The sequence below is a fragment of the Panicum hallii genome, chromosome 4, assembly GCF_002211085.1.
Source record: "Panicum hallii strain FIL2 chromosome 4, PHallii_v3.1, whole genome shotgun sequence".
In the NCBI taxonomy this organism is placed as follows: Eukaryota; Viridiplantae; Streptophyta; class Magnoliopsida; order Poales; family Poaceae; genus Panicum; species Panicum hallii.
In genome coordinates this window covers 6281132-6302118 of record NC_038045.1, presented here as the reverse complement: position 1 = coordinate 6302118, position 20987 = coordinate 6281132, and the positions used below count along the sequence as shown (strand labels likewise).

The window sequence follows — 20987 nt, the reverse complement described above, 5'->3', positions numbered from 1 at the left end:
AGATAACTCTTTTAGTTTTGGTTGGTGTCACCTTTAGTCCCAGTTGGGGTTACCAACAGGGACTAAAGGGTTCTTCACAGGTCAGTTTAAACGGAAAGCATCACATCTCGCATGTGCTGTATAGGTGGGGTGATAAGGAAACTATATATGCTAGGTAGGAGGTCTTGAGTTCGATTCAGGTGGACCACATGGGTTGGCTGTGCTTGTCAATTATTTTTAGGCGTTGTAGACGTTTTAGTCCCAGTTTTCCAACCGGGACAGAAGGCCGGGACCTTTGATCCTTGAGTCCCGGTTGTAGAAACCAGGATTGAAGGGATTTTCCCAACAAGAACTAATATCATGTTCTATACTAAAAATATTTTTTTAATGAATCTAGTAATGCCGATACGATGTTAGCAATCTATATAAAATTTAGATATTCATAGTCAAAGGCAAAACGGTCTAACTTAGGACAAAGCTAGATGGACAACTTATATTTCCAATCAGAGTAAGTATAACAACTGAACTAAGAGGGTCACTTTAAATGAAATTAATGTAAAAACAATGGGCTCAAGTCCACGCTTGCACGTTTTCATAAGTGGTAGCTGTCGAAATAACATAACAAGAAGTTACTGAAATGTACAACCTTTTATACATATATATATATATATGTATATGTATATATATAAAAGTTATTGTAGAAAAATTCTTTCTACACTCATTTGTAGCTATTTCTACCTGTGTATCAGGTATATATAGAGAGAGAGAAAGTGATACAATCACCCATGATACTTCATGAAACACAATATTTTAAGTGGCGTATCCCAAGTGATAAGAGTCTAGCAGACATTTGTTTATTTATAGAATGGGCAACGCTTAGGTTGCATCATACAAGGATCATAGTCAGGTAAACATGTGGCGGCGGAGATCTACTGAGCAGATAAATGATTTCTCCATCTCATCCAGGCATCTGTCCCTCTCCTCCCGAGACCAACCCTGCAGAGCGCGATTACGTGAAACGGGATTGTCATCTCGGCAACAGATCGGCAGTAGAAGATCGAGGAGAGGAGATTAAAGGCACATAGTTTCAGTAAGGGCCTTACGCATGCGACTTGGTTAAGCTTGTCACGGACATTCTGCTGCAGTTGCGACAGATTACCCTCCCACTGGTAGAACTCCAGCTCCTTGTGGAGATTGATCTTCTCAGCAATCTGTTGTCAACCAGACCATGCAATTACGACAGGCTTACAGATCGGGTTTCATGATTAGAAAGGAAAGTGACAGTAATTCATGTATATTCCTAGCACGAATTCTACGTGAAGTGATGGTGCGAGAAAAACTCTAGTGGTTGTGGACTTTCCATAGAAATGGAAGAAACACGCTTGGGTATTTTGACATGACATCAAACAAAGCTACATCACCATAAACATTGTGAAAAACTACTTTGTGAGAAGCTACATCACTACCAAATCTCAGAGTGTTTCATAGTAATAAAAAAAATACCAATGTTAGAGGTTTCATATGTGACGTTGAAACTTGTAATTTTCTCGTAGAAAAAAGGGTGCACCTTTTTGCCGATGATTACGCCCCCAGCAGAATGGCCAAAGTAAAAATTATAGAAGTGAGTTGTAAATGCCGGGGGCTCCTTCTCGGACAGCTCTTCAAGGAAGGAGGCGTATGCAATGCCAGCAGCAGATGGCTCAGTAATGGTATGACCCTGCTGCCTGAACCATTCCAAATCCTTCTCGAGAGCCTCTGACCTCTCCAGCCCGGTGTTCCGGAACTCAGCATCTGGAAGACGACGGCGTAGATCATGACATGATTGTCAACAAGCAGCATGCATGCATGGCAGCATCGATCTTCTTGCTAATCTTGATTAAAAATACTAAACTGCTAAAACAAGCTAGCAGTTACAGAAGAAATTAAAAGAGTAGAGCTGAGAGCTATCGGATGCATCACTGACACCAGGGGACGGCGGCGCGGCCGACGATGGCCTCGAGCGTCTCGAAGACGAGTTTGTTGTCGACGAGGAAGCGGAGGAACCCCTCGACGGTGGGGTCCCACGTGGCGACGGGCGGCTCCAGGGGCACCTCCTTCTCCCCGTGCATGGACTGGTCCCTGCTGTGCAGCCGCATGGCCACCGCCCGCATCTCCTCAACGAACGATGGCTTCCCCCGCTCCTCCCCGCTCGCAGCAGGGGCCGTCGTCGCGGCCGCGGCCGCCGCGACGACCGGCCTCCTCCTCCTCGCCGCCGCGACAGAAACGACGACGACGGTCCCTGGCCGCCGGAGCACGGCAGGAACCACAGGGCGAGCTGGTTGTTCAGGGCGGAAGCAGCTCGTGGGGGCGCGGTCGAGGGAGAGGGCGCGGGAAACGGAGAGCCATGCGGGTGCCATGGTCATGCTGCCGGACGGATCAAGGACCGGGGGGACACCACACGGACACAGGCTAGCTATCCTCTTGTTCTGGCGCGGGAAAGCAGAGAGCCTGCCTGGGAATGCCATGGCTTGGTGAGGGCCGGGGTTCTTATAGAGAGGGCGGAGAGGAGGTGCCGGTGGGCGCTGGGCGTTGTCGTTGGAGCGATGTGCTCGCGCCGGAGAGGAGGCCGGGATGGGGAACACAAGCGAGGAGGAAGGAGGGGAGCGTGGAGGTGCTGACGCTGATATGTGGGCTCATTGACCGGCCCACAAGTCAGTGGAAAGGGTGGGACCGGGCTTCCTGCTTCCATACAGTTTGGTTCCAGTAATATGCCGGAACCGTTCATAACTTATCTCATAGTGTCATCTAGACACATTTGGATCTATAAATTTTTGAGCATGTCTTTACTCTTTAGTTCCAAATCACTTGATCAACTAATGCTCCATACATACATGACACTCTAGGCACATCAGATACCATATTTATGTGCCAGATAGACTAAGTTTGCACTAATTATACTGGTTTGGACCTATAGTAGTGGCACCTTTAGATTTGTGCATTTTTACTTACAGGCGTTTACCATACAACTAATAAATAATCTTTATAGTCCGTGTATATTGAACTCGGTTACTAAAGCAAAATTCACAAAACACGACTTATATGGCTATTTATAACAAAAACCACATTTTCTGCAAACTTTTAAGCACAAAAACTACATGCACTCAGACATAGTAACACAAAACCTCCAAATTTGTTTCTTCGCCCCACGTGAAGCGCACATACGCTATATTGCTGGAAAATTGTAGAACTTTATTTTTCAACTAGTTGCATTCACTACAAGATTAGCAACATTTTCTGAGATATTTTATGCAAGTGGATGACGGGATTCCTATTCAGTATTATCTTAGGCTAATTGTCAAAGGTAATTAAACCTAATAGAAGACTTTGCTGACAAAAATATTTAATTGTAAACCGAAGGCAGCAAGGGGCATACACGAACCAGGTTTCTTCCCACTCCATCAGGTGTGCAGTGTGTAGAGGCTGCCGCTGTGGAGATGCATTGGATTTAAAAAATTTAAATGTCAGCAGGGCCCTCTTTTCATTTTCTTAGGAAAACAAGATCTTCTCTTAACCACAGTTATTTGGACCGGATCGGACTGGCCGGTCCAACCGGTGAAACCGAGAACCGGAACCATCCTTGGTCCACTTGAGATAAAAGACCTGCATGCAATCGAACCGGTTAAATTACCGTTCGACCGCTGATTTTTCACAAAACTGGCCGGTTTTGCGTATTAGAAACCAAGATGAACCAGCCAGCGCCAGCTGACAAACGTCCTTCGTGGGAGGGAGCACGGAAAAAGAGAAATAAAAGCTAAAAATAGGGCAGAGGGGAGTTCGAACTCACGACCACCTTTTCAATATTTAGTTTGAAAATGTGAAAGTTGCACATGTAGATTTGTCTTTTAAGACACTTTGTAATCTCATAAATTCATCGGATTTTATAATTATATTTTCCATGGAAGTGTGGTAAAAGGAATACACTAGGGACTGTGTCTTCTCTAAAACACCAATTATTTGTAATACTAACATAATTAGTCCACATTATGATGCATGCGATAGTAATTTCATTAGAAAAAAATTTATGGATAGGTCTAAAGCCCACATCTACTAAAATTACTTATCTCTCTCTAATTTGTATCTACCAAACTATCATAATTTAAACAGGACAAAATAAAAAGCATAGCTATGGTGGGAAACTAATTACCCAATTGTCTTTTTCGCTGATATATGACACGGGGGCTGCCAGCTCCGGAAACGACGACTAGGGTACTGCCATGGCACGAATCACAAAAGGTCCACGTGAAAGAAATAACCGGCTGAAAGAATCGCTGACCATTCCAATTACAGATCACTAGTGATCAGCAGTTCAGCACTAGATCAGCGGTCCAGCTCCTGACAGGCACTAGGAGGCTGTAGCTCGCTAGCTGCTGATCCGGCTGCCACTGTCGCCTGAAGAGGCCGGACAGAGACCGCGACTCCACACACTCCCCAGCACCAGCAGTGTGCTGAATCTATCCCATGATTCTTGCCTGTCTTTCAACTTCGCTATTTCAGTTATTTTTTTCTTCCATAAGAAAGTTTTATTGGCGATATTCAAGAACATTAATTACATCTAGTTGATACGTCTTAAAAAGCAATTATGACCTCTGCATATAGCAGAATGCAAATGTAAAAATGTTAATGACAATGAACTCGTAGAGTTTATCGCCACCTATGTTCCTGTCTAAAAACATCATGGTAATTTGCAGCACTGTTGGACCTCTGATCGTCTGTAGTGACATGGATTACCGAATCATGGGAACTGCGCATTGTGCGCGTTGTTAGTATGGTGGCTGCAAAGTCGAGAAAGGTTACTGAAGTCGATTTGCAGGGTTTCAACACTCTGGTTGTGCTCACTGTTTGGAAGATTTGGCGGAAAAGGAACAACCGGGGGCGTTAAGTGGAGTAGCGCTTCAGACGGAGGACGTCATCTCAGAGGTATCCGCAGAAGGAAGATGCTGGATCTTAGCAGGTTTAGCGGATTTGTCGCTTCTCCTAGGTTTTAATGGCTAGTTTCTTGTTATCACTAGTTGTAGGTCGTTTTTTCTTTTTTTCTTTCGCTGTATATCTTTCTGTTTCCTTTTTCTTATTGCAAGGTCGTATACTTTAACTCTCTCTTCTTCTTAATGAAATGCTGTCCAGGCAAGTTCTCGGAAATGATTTTTTGCAAGCACTGTAAAACACTTATCATCTTCATGTCACTTCTCTATAACATATTCTGTGAAACATAGTATCTATAGCTGTATTGTAAATCACCTTAACAATAGGGTTTGTTAGTGAATACCCAACAATAAGGGTTTAGTACACAATTGTTTATAATGGGCGGTGCTTATGGTTGCATCAGACAACGATCTTATCAGGGAAACATATGGCGTCTAAGATCTATTGAACAGGCGAACGCCTTCTCCATCTCGTCCAGGCAGCGGTCCTTCTCCGCTCGAGACCAACCCTGCAGAGCAAGTGAATCAAACCGAGTTGACATTTTCTTCCGAGCATACGCATTTTCAGAAACTGATGAACGGGGCGGGGGGCGGGGGGGAGGCACAATTTGCAAAGTCAGGTTTCAGGCAGGTCCTTACGGAAGCGACTTGGTTAAGCTTGGCGCGGACATCCTGCTGCAGCTGCGACAGATCACCCTCCCACTCGTAGAACTCCAGCTCTTTTTGGATATGAATCTTCTCAGCAACCTATTGACGACCAGAGCACATAATTTCTCGGTTAGGAACAGATAAGCAAATGCAGCAACTGAATTATTTCTGATTTATAAACTGCCCTGATTATTGAACAGGAAAAAAAAGCTGACATGAATTTTTCCTATCAGACCACCTTTTTGCCAATGATTCGGCCTCCAGCAGTATGAGCAAAGTGCACGTTGTAGAAATGGCAGACGAATGCCTGGGGGTCCTTCACAGAGAGCTCTTCCAGAAAGGAAGCATATGTAATGCCTGGCGCGCATGGTTCAGGAATCGTGTGACCTTGTTGCCTGAACCATTCCAAATCCTTCTTCAGTGGCTCTGACCTCTCCAGCCCAGTGTTCCGGAACTCGGCATCTGATCGAAAGACGTCGATAACTGAATGTCAACAAGCATCATGCATGCAGCATCTCATGCTACCAAATTAGGACTGCAGGCAATGTATCGCTTACACCAGGGTACGGCAGCGCGGTCGACGACAGCCTCGAGCGTCTCGAAGACGAGCTTGCTGTCGACGAGGAAGCGGAGGTACCCCTCGACGGTGGGCTCCCACTTGTCGACGGGCGGCTCCATGGGCGCCTCCTTCTCCCCGCCCCTGTCCTGGTCCCTGGTGTGCAGCCGCATGGCCGCCGCCCGCATCTCCTCGATGAACGGCTTGTCCCGCTCCGCCGCACTCGCAGCGGGGGCCGCCGCCGCCGCCGCCGCGGCCACCAGCCTCCTCCTCGCCGCGACCACAAGGAACCCCGTCCTTGGCTGCACCCGGAACACGGCATTCACCGCACGGGTGGGCGGGGCGCGATCGAGTGGGGACTGGGCGCGGGGAACGGAGAGGAACGTGAGCGCCGCCATGGCGCCCGGGACACCGCACGGGCAGGCTGCTCTGGCCGGGAAGCAACTCCCGAGGCGTGGGCGAGTCTGGGGGTGGGGGAACGTGGTGGAGCGGAGGAGAGCGTTTGCGGGTGGCCATCGGGCAGCAAGGGTTGGAGATCTTATATAGACGCGGGGGGAAGGCGCCGCTGGTGGCAGCCGGATGGCGCGCAGCGTGCGCGCGAGGATGAGAAGAGGACGCGTGGTGGAAATGGAAGCGAGCGGGACCAGGATGATCGGCGGAGGAACGGTGGCGGAGGAGGAGGTGCTGCTTACAATGACTGGTGGACCCTCATCGCTGGTTGGCCCCACCAGTCAGTGGAAAGGGCGGGGGATCTGGTGGGACGGGCCATGATGTTCCCTTCGAGCACTACCGGAAAAAAATTCTTTGCCAAGTGTCAACAGTTTTGCCGAGAGTATTTCATCGAGCACTCGGCAAATAACAACTTTGCCAAGTGCAACGCTCGGCAAAAATAAACATTCGGCGAACAATAAGTTTGCCGAGTGTCAAGCACTCGGCAAACAGTAACACTAGGCAAATCATGTTTTGCCTAGTGCCCTACACTCGGCAAAGACAGACACTCGGCAAAGCTCCGTCAGATGCGAACACAGTCGTTAGCTTTGCCGAGTATCCGTGATCTAGCTCTCGGCAAAGTTCCCTTTGCTGAGTGCCCGTGATCTGGCGCTCGGCAAAGAGACCCTTTGCCGAGTGCCAGATTGGGGCACTCGGCAAAAGATCCATTTTATTTCTTCCCAGACAACCCAAACACTTATGCACTTGTACACTTCTGCCCCCGCCGCGCCCGCCGCCCCCGCTGGCCCCGCCCGCCGCGCCCCCGCCCCGCCCTGCCCGCCGCGCCCCCGCCGGCCGCGCCTTCGACGCCCCCGCCCGGCCGCCCCCCCCTCGCCGGCCGCACCCCGCCGGCCGCGCCCCGGCTGCGCCCCCGCCGCGCCCCGGCCACCCCGTCCCCCGCCGCCCCCGCCCGGCCGTGCCCCCGCCGCGCCCCGCCGGCCCAGCCCGTCGCGCCGCCGCCGCCCCCGCCTCCCCGGCCCCGCTGCCCCCGCCCGCCGCGCCCTGGCGGCGCCCCCGCCGCCCGGCCCCTGCCGTCCCGCCGCCACCGCCGCACAATGGACCCCGCATGATCATGATACCTTGCAAGTAAGTAAAGATGAAACTAGTTTGTTCACAGAAAACTGACATAGGAGTATTACAATTTCGTGATGCTTTCTTCCTGTACGAGGAAATAGTTCTAACCAAGTGTAGCCTACAATTATAGCAAACTTTCAATATTATTGAACCACAATAATAGTTATCTGTAAGTTAAGTACATCGCAATCATTGCAAATTTTTGAAATAATGAATGGTATACATCGTGTTTGCATGCAGGATTTCTTCAAATGTCAGAATGGGTTTGAGGCCAAGGCTGATGTGGTGGCCGCCAGATGCTGTAAGAAACTAGTCGTGGACATGCACTATGAGGCGCGTCTCCAGGCCATTATAAGTTTCCACGCCACCGTCCTTGGAGAGAAGGTCACCAAAACGGACGCAAGAACCATGTCGTTGACTGAAGAGCGGTACTTGCAGGTAAATATAGAATATTAATGTTAATTCTTTTTACATTAAGTATTCATTTCTTTTTACATTATGTACGATTAATGTAATCTTCTAATATGTCATCTACTTATTGTCCTGCAGATGATTCCTTATTGGTGCGCTGCGCATGCCGAGTGCTGGCAACAGATGGTGCAAAAGTGGTGCTCCAACGAGTGGGAGGAGTCGCACAACGCTTGCCGGGAGCGGCGTTTGCTGATGTCCGGTGTACCACACCATCAAGGCAGCCGCAGCCTCAGCGGATACGCAGAAGTATGGGTATGCGAATTCATTTATTTAATTTCACAAACTCAATTATGCATGATTTGTAATTGTCTTGCTGGTTTTCTCGCAGTCGTCGTCACAAGGTGGCCAGCCTTACTCCCTCTTCAAGACATTTGCTATGGCCCACAAGGGAAAGGCGACGTCCCATGTCAACTACAACCCGGAGGACGGGCCCGAGGCATACAGCAACGCGACCGCCCACAGCCGCCTCAGTGAGTACACATCGATGGCAAGGGAGGTCCATGGTCCAGATTTTGATCCGACCATCGAGGACCTTGACGGTGAAGTTGTCATGAGGGTTGGAGGAGGTAAGAAGCATGGGCGGTACTGGATTGCCGACGGCGCAATCGACTCGTCCTCTACTCCTACTCTATCTCAGATTAGAGCAAGGAGCACCAGCGCGAGCCCAGTCATACGACCTCGGCAGGACACTTCACAGTACCGGATACAGGAACTCCAGGTTATTATTTCTTTTTATGTCATTTATTGATTATTATAGATCTTTTCTTTGCATTATTGTAACGTTGGGGTGAAAATTTTGCAGGACCAGCTAGAAGAAGAGAGGATGCTACGTGTGGACTTGGAGGCGAGGATGAGCGCCGACCGTGAGGCCTTGGAGGCAAGGATGAGCGCCGAGCGTGAGGCCGAGCGGCTGAGGATGAGCGAGATTCTTGCTTACATGAAGAGCCTTGGCGCCGTAACGGGTGTTGCTCCGCCGGCTTCGTTATTTTCTCCACCTCGACCACCACCTCTACCTCCTGATCCGTTTTCTACTCCTGTGAGTATGGATAAGTTTTAGTCATGTATGATCGTCATTTTTCTTGTCTCACATGTAATCTCTTCTACTTTGTGCAGAATCAATCGGCGGCCTCAAATGATCCTCATGTATCTCCAAATCAAAGTAATTAGCCAACTTGGTGATGGTTTCCGAAATTAGTCAATTAATCCTTTGTTGTGAACTTGTTGAGAACTTATTGTAATCAGTGGTTTTGAGAACTGTTTGTGAACTTTGTGAATTTATCCGTTGAACTCTTGTAAAACTACTTTTCATTGCTTATTAATTTCATCATTAAACTCTTATAAAACTTGTGGTCAATCAGATTGTTTGATGCATCTGTGTGGCTATTGTGAACTTGTAAAACTGTGTGAGGTTTCGGGGAGAAAGAAAACAGACGTTTAAAAAAAAACCTTTGCCGAGTGCCTCTGCTCCAGCACTCGGCAAAGAGCATAAAATAAGATTTGCCGAGGGTCTCTTATCCAGCTCTCGGCAAAGTGACATAAGATTTGCCGAGCGTCTCTACACCAGCACTCGGCAAAGTGTATAATATTTGCCGAGTGTCCCTGCACAAGCACTCGGCAAGCCTCCGTCACCGTTTCTTCCGCCATCACGTCTATATTTTTTGCCGAGTGTAGGATAAGGCGCTCAGCAAAGTCTTTGCCGAGTGCCCGACAAAAAACACTCGGCAAAGAGGCCTTTGCCAACCCTTCCTTTGCTGTTTTCTCTTTGCCGAGTGTAACACTCGGCAAAGTGTTTGCCGAGCGCTTATGTTGTTTTGCCGAGTGTCTCAGACACTCGGCAAAGTAGGCTTCTCCCGTAGTGGAGTGGCAGAAGAGTTTTTAGTCTTTTTTTTAAAAAAAGTTACAATATATATAGGCTTAGATTTAAGAGGACATGTTTTACACATGCATGCCATTCTCTTGTGAGGTGGTAACAAGTCAGTAGCCGTAAGAGAACGTGCGGCTATATTGAATCCTTTGTGATGGAGATGCCCTCAAAAATATTCCCCAAATAGTGTAAGCATTTATTTTTAGCATAAATAGCTCAATACAAGATGTATCACACCGATGGTTCCCACAAGGATTCCAAGGTTGCTAGCTACTTGTGCGAACTCATACTCACTCATGGTGTGTGTGTGTGTGTATATATTGTGGTGGAAAATAATAGGCTTTTGGGACGTTGGAGGTGTATATATAAGAAAGAATTTCAAAGCAAAAAAAGGGATTAAGTGGTAGTTTGTCATCCCTAAGATCGCGCAAAGCTGCAAGCGTGATTAACGAAAAGTTGTGTAAAGTGCTTCTCGTATATTTCTCCCATGCTGTCGTTAATAATTGAATTCAGACCTAAAACATACCTTTTCAATATTTAGCTGGGAACGTGAAAGTTGCTAATTTGGATATTTGTGCTCCATGATACTTCCATAATCTCGTAAATTCGTTGGATTTTATAAATACAATTTCGATGAAAATAAGGTCAAAAAAGGAATATACTAGTGACCGTGTCTTGTCTAAAATAAACATCAATGTTTGCAGGACACATAATGGCTAATAATTTTAAGATATAAGTGTTAGAAAAATTTATGGATAATTTACGCCCGCAACTACTAAAATTACTTATCTCTCTCCAATTTATTTATATCCTAACAAAGCACAAATGCAGATACTTTCTTTACCTTTATTAGGTTGATGAACTTTAGCTAGTGATTGGGAAACGTGGCGCGTTGATGTGCCACACCGCGTCAATAACAACAAATTTAATTTCATTTCAATTTAATAAATAGGATAAAATAAAAAGAATACAGGATCGGCGGGAAACGGACGGGTTGCCTTCTCTCATCGGACACGACGACTAAGGCATGGCCAGATGTATCACAACAGGATGCTCGTGCAAGAAATAACCGGCTGAAAGAATGGCTGGCCCTTCCAATCACAGAGGAACTAGTGGCCAGAACTAGACAAGCCAGCGGTCCAGCTCCTGACAGCCACAGGCGGCGGTAGCTGCTGATCCGGCGGCCACCGTCGCCCGACGAGGACCGCGCGCGACCGCGCGCAACCTGCTGATCCGGTCGCTGTCGCCCCGACGAGGACAGCGACGGCGGGCGACCATGCACGACACCACGACGGCATCAATGTGTAAAATCTGTCCAGTGGTTCCTGCTATCTTTCAGCTTCACTGTTTCTAAAAATCTGTTGATCACCAATTTCAACTTAGTACCTATGGTTCAAAGGTTCATCTATCTAATTGGGCACATAACTTTGCAATCTAGTTTCAATCTTAATCTAGTATGAAAATTGTAGTATTATAACCTGCAAAATGTAAATTGCAATTCTAATAAATGCAGATACACGTACTAATAAGGAAAATTAACAGAATGAACAGTTCATCAAGAGAGAATATATATATAATAGGTAAAGGTGCGAATTGATGACCTTTAGATGCATCTCCAACATTTTTAGATCCAGTTTTTGTGCATTGGCCTTGGGTGTTCACTCTATCTTGAGTGTTTGGACAGTTCCTTCTATATCCATTTGCCCATCTTCACTGCCACATAAGAAGTGCAGCGCCATTCTATATCTTCCTGCTTACTGGACCTTTTCATATCTTGGAATGCAACAAGAATATTTTCCCACATGCTGAAATATGCATGTATAAATGGCAACGGCCGGCTCTCCTTGGTACAAACAAATGCGTGCTTGGAATAGTCCATGTGGTTCGAGTCAGTGACAATGCAATCACTGACCATTTCGTATTCATATCTTACCTTATTGCAATAGTCAATCCAACTAGAGGGGCTGGTGAATCCGAGTAGTTCCTTGAGCCAACCCCCAAGCCGGCGATCCGGGTTTGAGCCTTGGCGCTGGCACCAGGAGGCCCCTCTGCGGCCTTTCCTCCGGAAAAATAGTGGTAACAAGTCAGTAGCCGTAGGGGAACATGTAGCTATATTGAATCCTTTGTGATGGAGATGCCCTCAAAAATATTCCCCAAATAGTGTAAGCATTTATTTTTAGCATAAATAGCTCAATATAAGATGTGTCACACCAATGGTTCCCACAAGGATTCCGAGGTTGCTAGCTACTTGTGCGAACTCATACTCACTCATGGTGTGTGTGTGTATATATTATGGTGGAAAACAATAGGCTTTTGGGACGGAGGTGTATATATAAGAAAGAATTTCAAAGCAAAAAAAGGGATTAAGTGGTAGTTTGTCATCCCTAAGATCGCGCAAAGCTGCAAGCGTGATTAACGAAAAGTTGTGTAAAATGCTTTTCGTATATTCCTCCCATGCTGTCATTAATAATTGAATTCAGACCTAAAACATACCTTTTCAATATTTAGCTGGGAACGTAAAAGTTGCTAATTTGGATATTTGTGCTCCATGATACTTCTATAATCTCGTAAATTTGTTGGATTTTATAAATACAATTTCAATGAAAATAAGGTCAAAAAAGGAATATACTAGTGACCGTGTCTTGTCTAAAATAAACATCAATGTTTGCAGGACACATAATGGCTAATAATTTTAAGATATAAGTGTTAGAAAAATTTATGGATAATTTACGCCCACAACTACTAAAATTACTTATCTCTCTCCAATTTATTTATATCCTAACAAAGCACAAATGCAGATAATTTCTTTACCTTTATCAGGTTGATCAACTTTAGCTAGTGATTGGGAAACGTGGCGCGTTGATGTGCCACACCGCGTCAATAACAACAAATTTCATTTCATTTCAATTTAATAAATAGGATAAAATAAAAAGAATACAGGATCGTCGGCGGGAAACGGACGGGTTGCCTTCTCCTCATCGGACATGACGACTAAGGCATGGCCAGATGTATCCCGACAGGATGCTCGTGCAAGAAATAACCGGCTGAAAGAATGGCTGGCCCTTCCAATCAGAGGAACTAGTGGCCAGAACTAGACAGGCGAGCGGTCCAGATCCTGACAGCCACAGGCGGCGGTAGCTGCTGATCCGGCGGCCACTGTCGCCCGACGAGGACAGCGCGCGACCGCGCGCAACCTGCTGATCCGGTCGCGGTCGCCCGACGAGGACAGCGACGGCGGGCGACCATGCACGACGCCATCAATGTGTAAAATCTGTCCAGTGGTTCCTGCTATCTTTCAGCTTCACTGTTTCTAAAAATCTGTTGATCACCAATTTCAACTTAGTACCTATGGTTCAAAGGTTCATCTATCTAATTGGGCACATAACTTTGCAATCTAGTTTCAATCTTAATCTAGTATGAAAATTGTAGTATTATAACCTGCAAAATGTAAATTGCAATTCTAATAAATGCAGACACATGTACCAATAAGGAAAATTAACAGAATGGACAGTTCATCAGGAGAGTATATATATATAATAGATAAAGGTGCGAATTGATGACCTTTAGATGCACCTTCAATCTTTTTAGATCCAGTTTTTGTGCATTGGCCTTGGGTGTTCACTCTATCTCGAGTGTTCGGACAGTTCCTTCTATATCCGTTTGCCCGTCGTCACTGCCACAGAAGAAGTGCAGCACCATTCTATATCTTCCTGCTTACTGGACCTTTTCATATCTTGCAATGCAACAAGAATATTTTCCCACATGCTGAAATATGCATGTATAAATGTCAACGGCCGGCTCTCCTTGGTAAAAAAATGCGCGCTTGAAATAGTCCATGTGGTTTGAGTCAGTGACAATGCAATCACTGACCACTTCGTGTTCATATCTTACCTTATTGCAATAGTCAATCCAACTAGGGGCTGGTGAATCCGAGTGGTTCCTTAAGCCAATCCCCAAGCCAGCGATCCGGGTTTGAGCCCTGGCGCTAGCATCGGGAGGCCCCTCTGCGGCCTTTCCTCTGAAAAAAAAAAGAAAAAAAGTCAATCCAACTGAATTTTCTTTAAATTGTGTCCAGAAGTTCTCATGTTTGATTCTTATACAACTGAACTAATCCGCTCAATTGCTCATACCAGCCTGCTGTTGTACCGCGCCAACGTTTTGACTCAGTCCGAAACACACAATTAACATCTATTACTGGCCATGGTCAGGTTTCTAGAAACGAAAAATTAGTAACGGTCAGAAAGAGGCACCGAAGTTACAAAAAGACGACTAAGAGAGTCTTAGTCTGTATCTGAGTTATTTCTACTTGCAGAGAGTCTTGAATTCAAGCTTTACGTCATTCAGGAGAGCAATGTCTTTGCGACTATAGCAGTTGTAGTACCGTAGCTAGTACTGCCTCTGTTTTCTATCTTTTACAGAGGGTATTAAAATTTCAAAATGTCTTCATTGTATAATCAGACCTTTAGATTACCTCAAGTCAAGTACATTTTAATTGTTACCAATTCAATATACTTCATCCGTCCCAGAACATAGCTACATTTAGATTTTTCCAAAATTATTATTTTTAACTTTGACCAACAATATCTCTAAAAATAAATTATTTCAAATAGAAAAGATTATATATTATAAGTCCGTTTCATGATAAATCTACTAATATAATTTTTATGTTACTAGTCTCTATGAATATTTTGCTATTTATAGTTAAATTGAAAATATTTTACTTAAAAAAGTTTAAACGTAGCTATATTCTGGAATGGAGGGAATAAGAGATCAACCATTTCAGTCTATTAGAGATGTCTGTGGGACTAGGTATATGTATGCGCATCTATAAAAGTAAGTATGCTTGCATTTATATGAGCGGGGGCGGATCGAGCGTGGTTTTAATAAGATACTATCTTATCTCTAAAAGCTTTTCTTAAATCTACTCTCTAAAAATCGTTTTCTACATCTTTGTACTCTCCAACAATATTTATATATCTCATGGGTAGTCTAGAGAGCAATTCTTGCTCTCTATCTTTGGCTAGCGAGAAATCCAAAATAGATGAGGTCTATATTTAAATATCTAATTAAAGAGGTTGTTGGAGGGTAATTTTTAACCCAAATCTTTATTCCTAAAGATAATATAAAGAGTCTTTTGGAGATGCTAGGTATTGCGTGTTGGCGCGTTGCAGAGCCAACCGGGCTTGAAATAAGGGAGATCGAGGTACAAAATGAAAAATAAAAAAGGTATGCAAATATTGCTTCTATGGATTTAATATATTTGCAAAGGTCATTGTTGATAATACTTGGAGTATATGGACAGTATGAAATGGTTGTATTTTCCAGCAGCATCGATCTGGTAGCTCTGGACACTTGCAGAGCAATCTTCAAACATAAGTTCGCCATGTTTATCCATAGAACAAGGGGGAAAAAATACTTCCCCAGTTTGGTCCAATGGCTAGAGTTACTTATATAGGATCCCTTTTTGTCTTTGCCTTGTTGCAATGAAACAATTCCTTTTCTTATTTTTTTATATGTATAATCACTAAGGGCTTGCCCCTTCTTCCATAAAAAAATAATTTGATAGCATCTTCAAGAGTATTTTTAAATTTCACTCTCTAAATTATCATTTGGAGAATCTTCTGCATATAAATCGTTTTCTATATGTTTTCACTCTCCAGCTTCTTATATCTTGTGTACACTCTAGAAAGCCATTTTTATTATCTATCTTTGGCTAGCGAGAAATACGGAATGGAAGATGGCTACAATTGGATAACCACTTATAGAGAAGCTGTTGGGTAGTATTTTTCCATCAAAATATCTATTCCTAACAACGAGAAAAGATATAGAGAATCTTTTGAAGTTTTGAAGTTGCTCACCTATCGATTTACAAGACGGTTCCTACTCCGCAAGCTAATGAGAACAAGAATGCCTAAGCTAGGTGCAGTTGTTAAAATTTTAAAGGTACAAATGACATTCTTCAACTATGTTTAAAGAAATTCTGTATATAACAAATATTTCACTCATGTAAAAGCTTTATTAAAATAAACAAAATGCATGAGCAGGAGCATTTAGTCATGCAAAAGGTCGGATCTTTATCTTTTTCTAAAAAATTAAAAGCCCAGATACATCTATATTACCATGCGCAAGCTACTGCGATTCGGAAGACAGTGCTAACAGTAGTACTAATATGCTCACAAGACAAAGCAAGAATTCTAGGCAAATAATGTATCAAAGTTAAGCCTTAGACTATCAATCACATTCTGTCTCACTACACGTTAATAAGAGCATAGGAACACTACGCGGTAGGAAGCTCAAGTACCAGTCCAAGGCAAACAACCACCTAAACACAGGTTTGCACTGCATTACATAGGCGCAAGCAAGAACACCAGTAGCAGCTCGCCCCCTGGAATCACCGGCAGCAAGCACAAGCACTAGGAGAACGCTTGTGGAAGCCAGATAGGAGCAAATAGTTTAAAGGCCCATTAAGGCCCACCAGCTTCTCCTTTTCCTTCCTTTCCTCTCCTTCTTTTCTGGCCGTCCTCTGCCCCACCCCTCGTCTTCCACTCCGGCCGGCGGCTACCTCGCCGCTACCGCCCCGCCCACCCATTCACCGCCGCGCTGTCCGTCCACCATTCGTTGTCGTTCTTTCCATCCCGCTCTTCTTCTTGCCTCGCCGCCGCCCACCGCACCAGATATCTGGCCCTAGCCGGCCGGCGGTGCATGGAGCTCTAAAAATTCGAAACCCTAACCCTAATTCTAGCCCCTCCAACCTCAACCACCATCCGGCCGCCAGCAACCTCGCCGGCGGCCGCTCCCCCCCCCCCCCCCCACCTCCGGACTCGACTCCTCGGCGGCGGCGCGACGACTGATTGGAGGAAGAGCAGAGGAGGAGGAGGAGGAGGATTGGACGGCCTCTAGCTCGTGCACGAATCTTACAGCATTCGCTACCTAGCTACTGGAAGGCCGTCAGGCGTTGCGACCCCTGCAGATTTTCTGGCCCACGAATGAGGTTGGACCACTTCCTTTGTTGGCCCATGGATGCACGACATATTTTCTGGCCCACGAATGAAGTTGGACCATTTCCTTTGTTGGCCCATGGATGCAATATTCGTCGTCTCCTCTCTCATGGGCTCATGGCAGGATTGTCCTTTCCCACCGCCGCTGAGCGAGGGGCACACTCACACTTCCTTGTTCATTTTCTGATCTTTTATTTTAATTTCACTTTTACTATTCCACTTCCAAAATAAGTTACTTTAATTTGTTCGATTAATTTTGTTAAAAGAAACCTTTTGTCTTTTTAGAGAGAAAAGGAAACCTTTTGTTCTAGATGATGTACAAAGTTTATGCCGCTGGGGTGGGCCCAGGTTGGTTCGCTAGTTGGGCTAAGCCCGGGTACTTCAGCCTTTCCAATCCCCTGGCTGAAACTAGCGGGCCTTCTGACTACTCAGCGGACAGCTAGCTAGTAGAAAAACTGTAGAATACCTGATGATGATTTTTTCTCGAGAGAGAGAGAGAGAAGGAAATAAAAGAATAATGTCGTGGCGCCATCGTAAACCTGTCTGTGAACATGTGATTCGAACGAGAATACCTGATGATTTCGTATGAGCTGACGCCGTAAAGTTTTCAAGTTACATTCGTTTTCAAATCAACTTGTGCTGAGGAATATTAAACCGCATGCATGCAAAAAAGTTGATGAGTGGCTCGTTTTTTTTTTTTTGATCCAGCTCCGGCAGCAGCCGAGCTCTTCTCTCCGGTTAAGCAAGAGACGGTTGACCTGTGAAGGATTATCGAAAGCTTCAGTATTCTATCTCGGATCCGTGTCGTCGCCTCGCGTAATGTGCTGCCGGTCAACCTTACGTAATCCGCGTTCTGGAACTGAAATTTATTATATCGTCTGGGATGGGCGGTGTTAGTTGCTAAGCAGGTGTGAGCAGGTCAGCAGAAGTTGTTCTTTTTTTAAAAAGAAAAAAGAAACAGAAAAAAATGGTACAAGAATGGGGCATTCCGAGAATTGAACTCGGGACCTCTCGCACCCTAAGCGAGAATCATACCACTAGACCAAATGCCCGTTCGATGATAAGAGGGACCGGCAAATTTATACATTGAGTGGCATAGGCGGTCAGCCTTCTATTTTACTTGCGCCTGTTATTTGCACGACTCTTATGATAAGTACGTGGGCCTACAGAATATACTAGGTGTGTGTCGATGTGGCATGTCTAATATATAATCCGTATGTTTCATGCGTGTGCTGGCCTAAACATGCATGCATAAGCGTGGCGATGCAATGCCTCGTCACCCCCTCATGTTTCTCTTGCGAAACCTCCATCATCACCAAAGTTGCCTCAGCAGCTCATGATGAAACACGTTCATCCTCAGAACTAGTACAGACAAACGGGACACGTTTGCAGGTTCTTGTGAATTCAAAATTTCTCCGACTACCCTAGTCTTTTCTTCGAAGGCGACGGCCTTAATTAAGGAACCTAACGAAACAGCAGAATTTCGTATATGGTTAGACCCTTAAACGAGCCCCGCGATTGAAAATTAGCAATTCAAGTAAGGGGAGAAAAACGGAGCCAGAAAAAATAATGATAATGCCATATTAGTAAGCAAGGGTGAAAGTAGCCCGGCGGGTAAATGTCGTTTTCGCGGGCAAAATGTCACCTCTTCGGATTCAAATTCTGTTTTAAATCATATTAGGGCCGCTTCAAAAAAATTTGCAGCTCCTGAGTTCATACATACATACATACATACACGCAGGATCCTGCTGATTCTAATTTAAGGACATTACCTATATTACTATACATCAGTTGCCAGCTCAAAGGTTATTATAACCGATGAATGAAGAGAGATGTCTGCTGCAATATAATCCCAAACTGCTCTTCTCGATCTCCTGGGTCAGAAGTGGTGCCCATGATGATACTAGATGACTTCAGAGATCACACGAGTAAACAAGAGTTGCATCAGGGTAGGCACACCAGCTAGCTGCAGCAGGAGGGGGGGTATATTCAAGTAGCGCTCCCCCAATTCCATAACCAACCAGCTGCTGCACCCCCTGCCCCAGGACCGGAGCGCATCACTGCATACATTGCGCTAGCCAGCCAGCTAGCGAGCTGTCAGCTGATAGACGATTTACTTGCACGCCACTAAAACGAACCAATAAAATAAGTCATTTCCTTGAGCAGCGTACCAAATGGTACCATTACATACATTATTAATGCACGACTAGGATTTCACCAAGATCAAAACAATGCCATCATCTTCTTATAATTGAGAGAATACACATCACAAAACTACTAATTAACTGTGGTAATAAAGCAAACAAAGAACAAACAGAACATCAATAATCTACATATGATGTAGTTACCCCCTTTGCTCCCCTCCTCCTACTAGCTTGCTTCCAATTCCATGATCTCTATCTCCATTCCCTCTGGACAAGTGCGGCACCGGCTTGAAGTTCTTGTCTGATCTTGCGAAGCGATTGGATGATTGGATCGAAGGGAAAACTGAAAAAACCTATACTACGTACAATTTTCCTGATGAACCTGCAGCCTGGTAATCAAAACCTCAAGGAGCAAGTGGCCATGCATCATGCGAGTACTGGTGCATGCAGGGAAACCCTAGCGCGTGCTGGCCACCACATGCATGTCATGTCACCACTCACCGGCTGGTCCGGTCCGATCACTGCTGCTGCGAGGACAGCGGCCCGAAGATGTCGAGGAAGCCGGCGGACGGCGACCCGAGCGCGCCCGGGGCGCCGGGGCTCAGGAAATGGTCGCCGACGTGGTGAAGCCACCCGGGGGACACCAGGGGGTGGTGCTCGCCCTTGAGCGCCGCGCCGCGGAGCGGGCTGAGGTCGTGGAACATGAGCCCCGCCGGCGACGCCGCCGAGGGAGCGGCGGCCTGCTGCTGCCTTGTGGCCGTCACCGACACCGACACCGCGGGGCCGGCCGGCCGGTTCAGGGCGCGCGCCTTCACGCGCACCGGCGGCGCCGCCCTGCCCTTGCTGCCCGCGCCTTCCTGCTCCCGCCTCGGGAATGAGGACCCAGCGCCGCCGCCGGACGTCGACGGCCTGCCCTTCTTGTCCCCGCGGCCGGCGTCCGGGCCGGTGAGCCGCTGCACGAGCGGCATGAACTCGTGGGCCTCGACGTGGATGACCTTGGGGGACACCATGTAGATGATGACCGGCTTCCGCTCCTGATGCTGCACGAGCCCGCCGCCGCCCGGCTTCCCGATCTTGCGCGACGCGGCGTGCACGCCGAGGGGGCCGGTCCCGGCCGCCCCGCCGTGCCGCGGGACGTCGCTGTCGAAGCTCGCGGCGGCCATGGGATCGAGGAGACGACGACGATCGACGGACTGATGGATTATTGTGGGATGATGATATGGAGGCAGCAAGTAGAAGTGGACACGAAAGATTTGAAGGGGACAGGCTGACGGACAGCAAGAAGCTAAGGCTTTGTACGGGGGACCATGGATGGATATATAGCGAAGGACGGCGTCTTGAGCTCTTGGCGTTTTTTGGCTTTGGTCAACCAGGAAAAATCGAAGGGGACAACAGTGCAATGGAGCGTGGCACGTGCCTCCTAGCCATCGATTGTGCTCGTTTCTCCGTAACCCTAGATGTGGGGCAAACGGCATTCTCTCCGGTATCGACAGTTCACTCACATGATTTCGCTCTCTCCATATTTTGCGAAACATGTACAGTTATATTTGGATCAGGATCGAGTATTGGTACATAACACCAGTTCACACACTCTCGGTCCAGAATATAGCTATATTTAGTTTTTTAAACAAATCAAACCCTTTACACTTTTACTGTGAATAAAAAAATAAAGAGTGACAATATAAAAATAGTATTAGTTGATTTATCATGAAACCAACTATCATAATATGTAAGTTTTCTATTTAAAATTAATTATTTTAGAGATATTGTTAGTTAAAGATTGGGTAATTCTAGACGTAGCTAAAT

General features: G+C 46.1%; 3 protein-coding genes and 1 non-coding gene across 4 annotated transcripts; all 4 read right to left on the bottom strand.

The window, feature by feature from the left end:
- Positions 1-808: 808 nt before the first annotated feature.
- On the bottom strand, positions 809-2560 carry LOC112889740 (heme oxygenase 1, chloroplastic-like). Its single transcript, XM_025956506.1, has 4 exons — positions 1943-2560; positions 1547-1770; positions 1083-1190; positions 809-975 (listed from the first exon to the last, which is right to left on the bottom strand). Exons 1-4 carry the CDS (start codon positions 2481-2483, stop codon positions 883-885), a joined length of 966 nt encoding a protein of 321 aa, XP_025812291.1. The 5' UTR covers positions 2484-2560; the 3' UTR covers positions 809-882.
- A 2653-nt stretch (positions 2561-5213) lies between these two features.
- On the bottom strand, positions 5214-6637 carry LOC112889936 (heme oxygenase 1, chloroplastic-like). Its single transcript, XM_025956740.1, has 4 exons — positions 6143-6637; positions 5824-6047; positions 5577-5684; positions 5214-5446 (listed from the first exon to the last, which is right to left on the bottom strand). Exons 1-4 carry the CDS (start codon positions 6537-6539, stop codon positions 5354-5356), a joined length of 822 nt encoding a protein of 273 aa, XP_025812525.1. The 5' UTR covers positions 6540-6637; the 3' UTR covers positions 5214-5353.
- An 11380-nt stretch (positions 6638-18017) lies between these two features.
- On the bottom strand, positions 18018-18089 carry TRNAP-AGG. The gene has a single exon. It is a non-coding gene; the product is annotated as a tRNA-Pro (tRNA).
- Positions 18090-19165: 1076 nt separating this feature from the next.
- On the bottom strand, positions 19166-20433 carry LOC112890149 (protein MKS1-like). The gene has a single exon (XM_025957025.1). It carries the CDS (start codon positions 20342-20344, stop codon positions 19700-19702), a length of 645 nt encoding a protein of 214 aa, XP_025812810.1. The 5' UTR covers positions 20345-20433; the 3' UTR covers positions 19166-19699.
- Between the last annotated feature and the right edge of the window lie 554 nt (positions 20434-20987).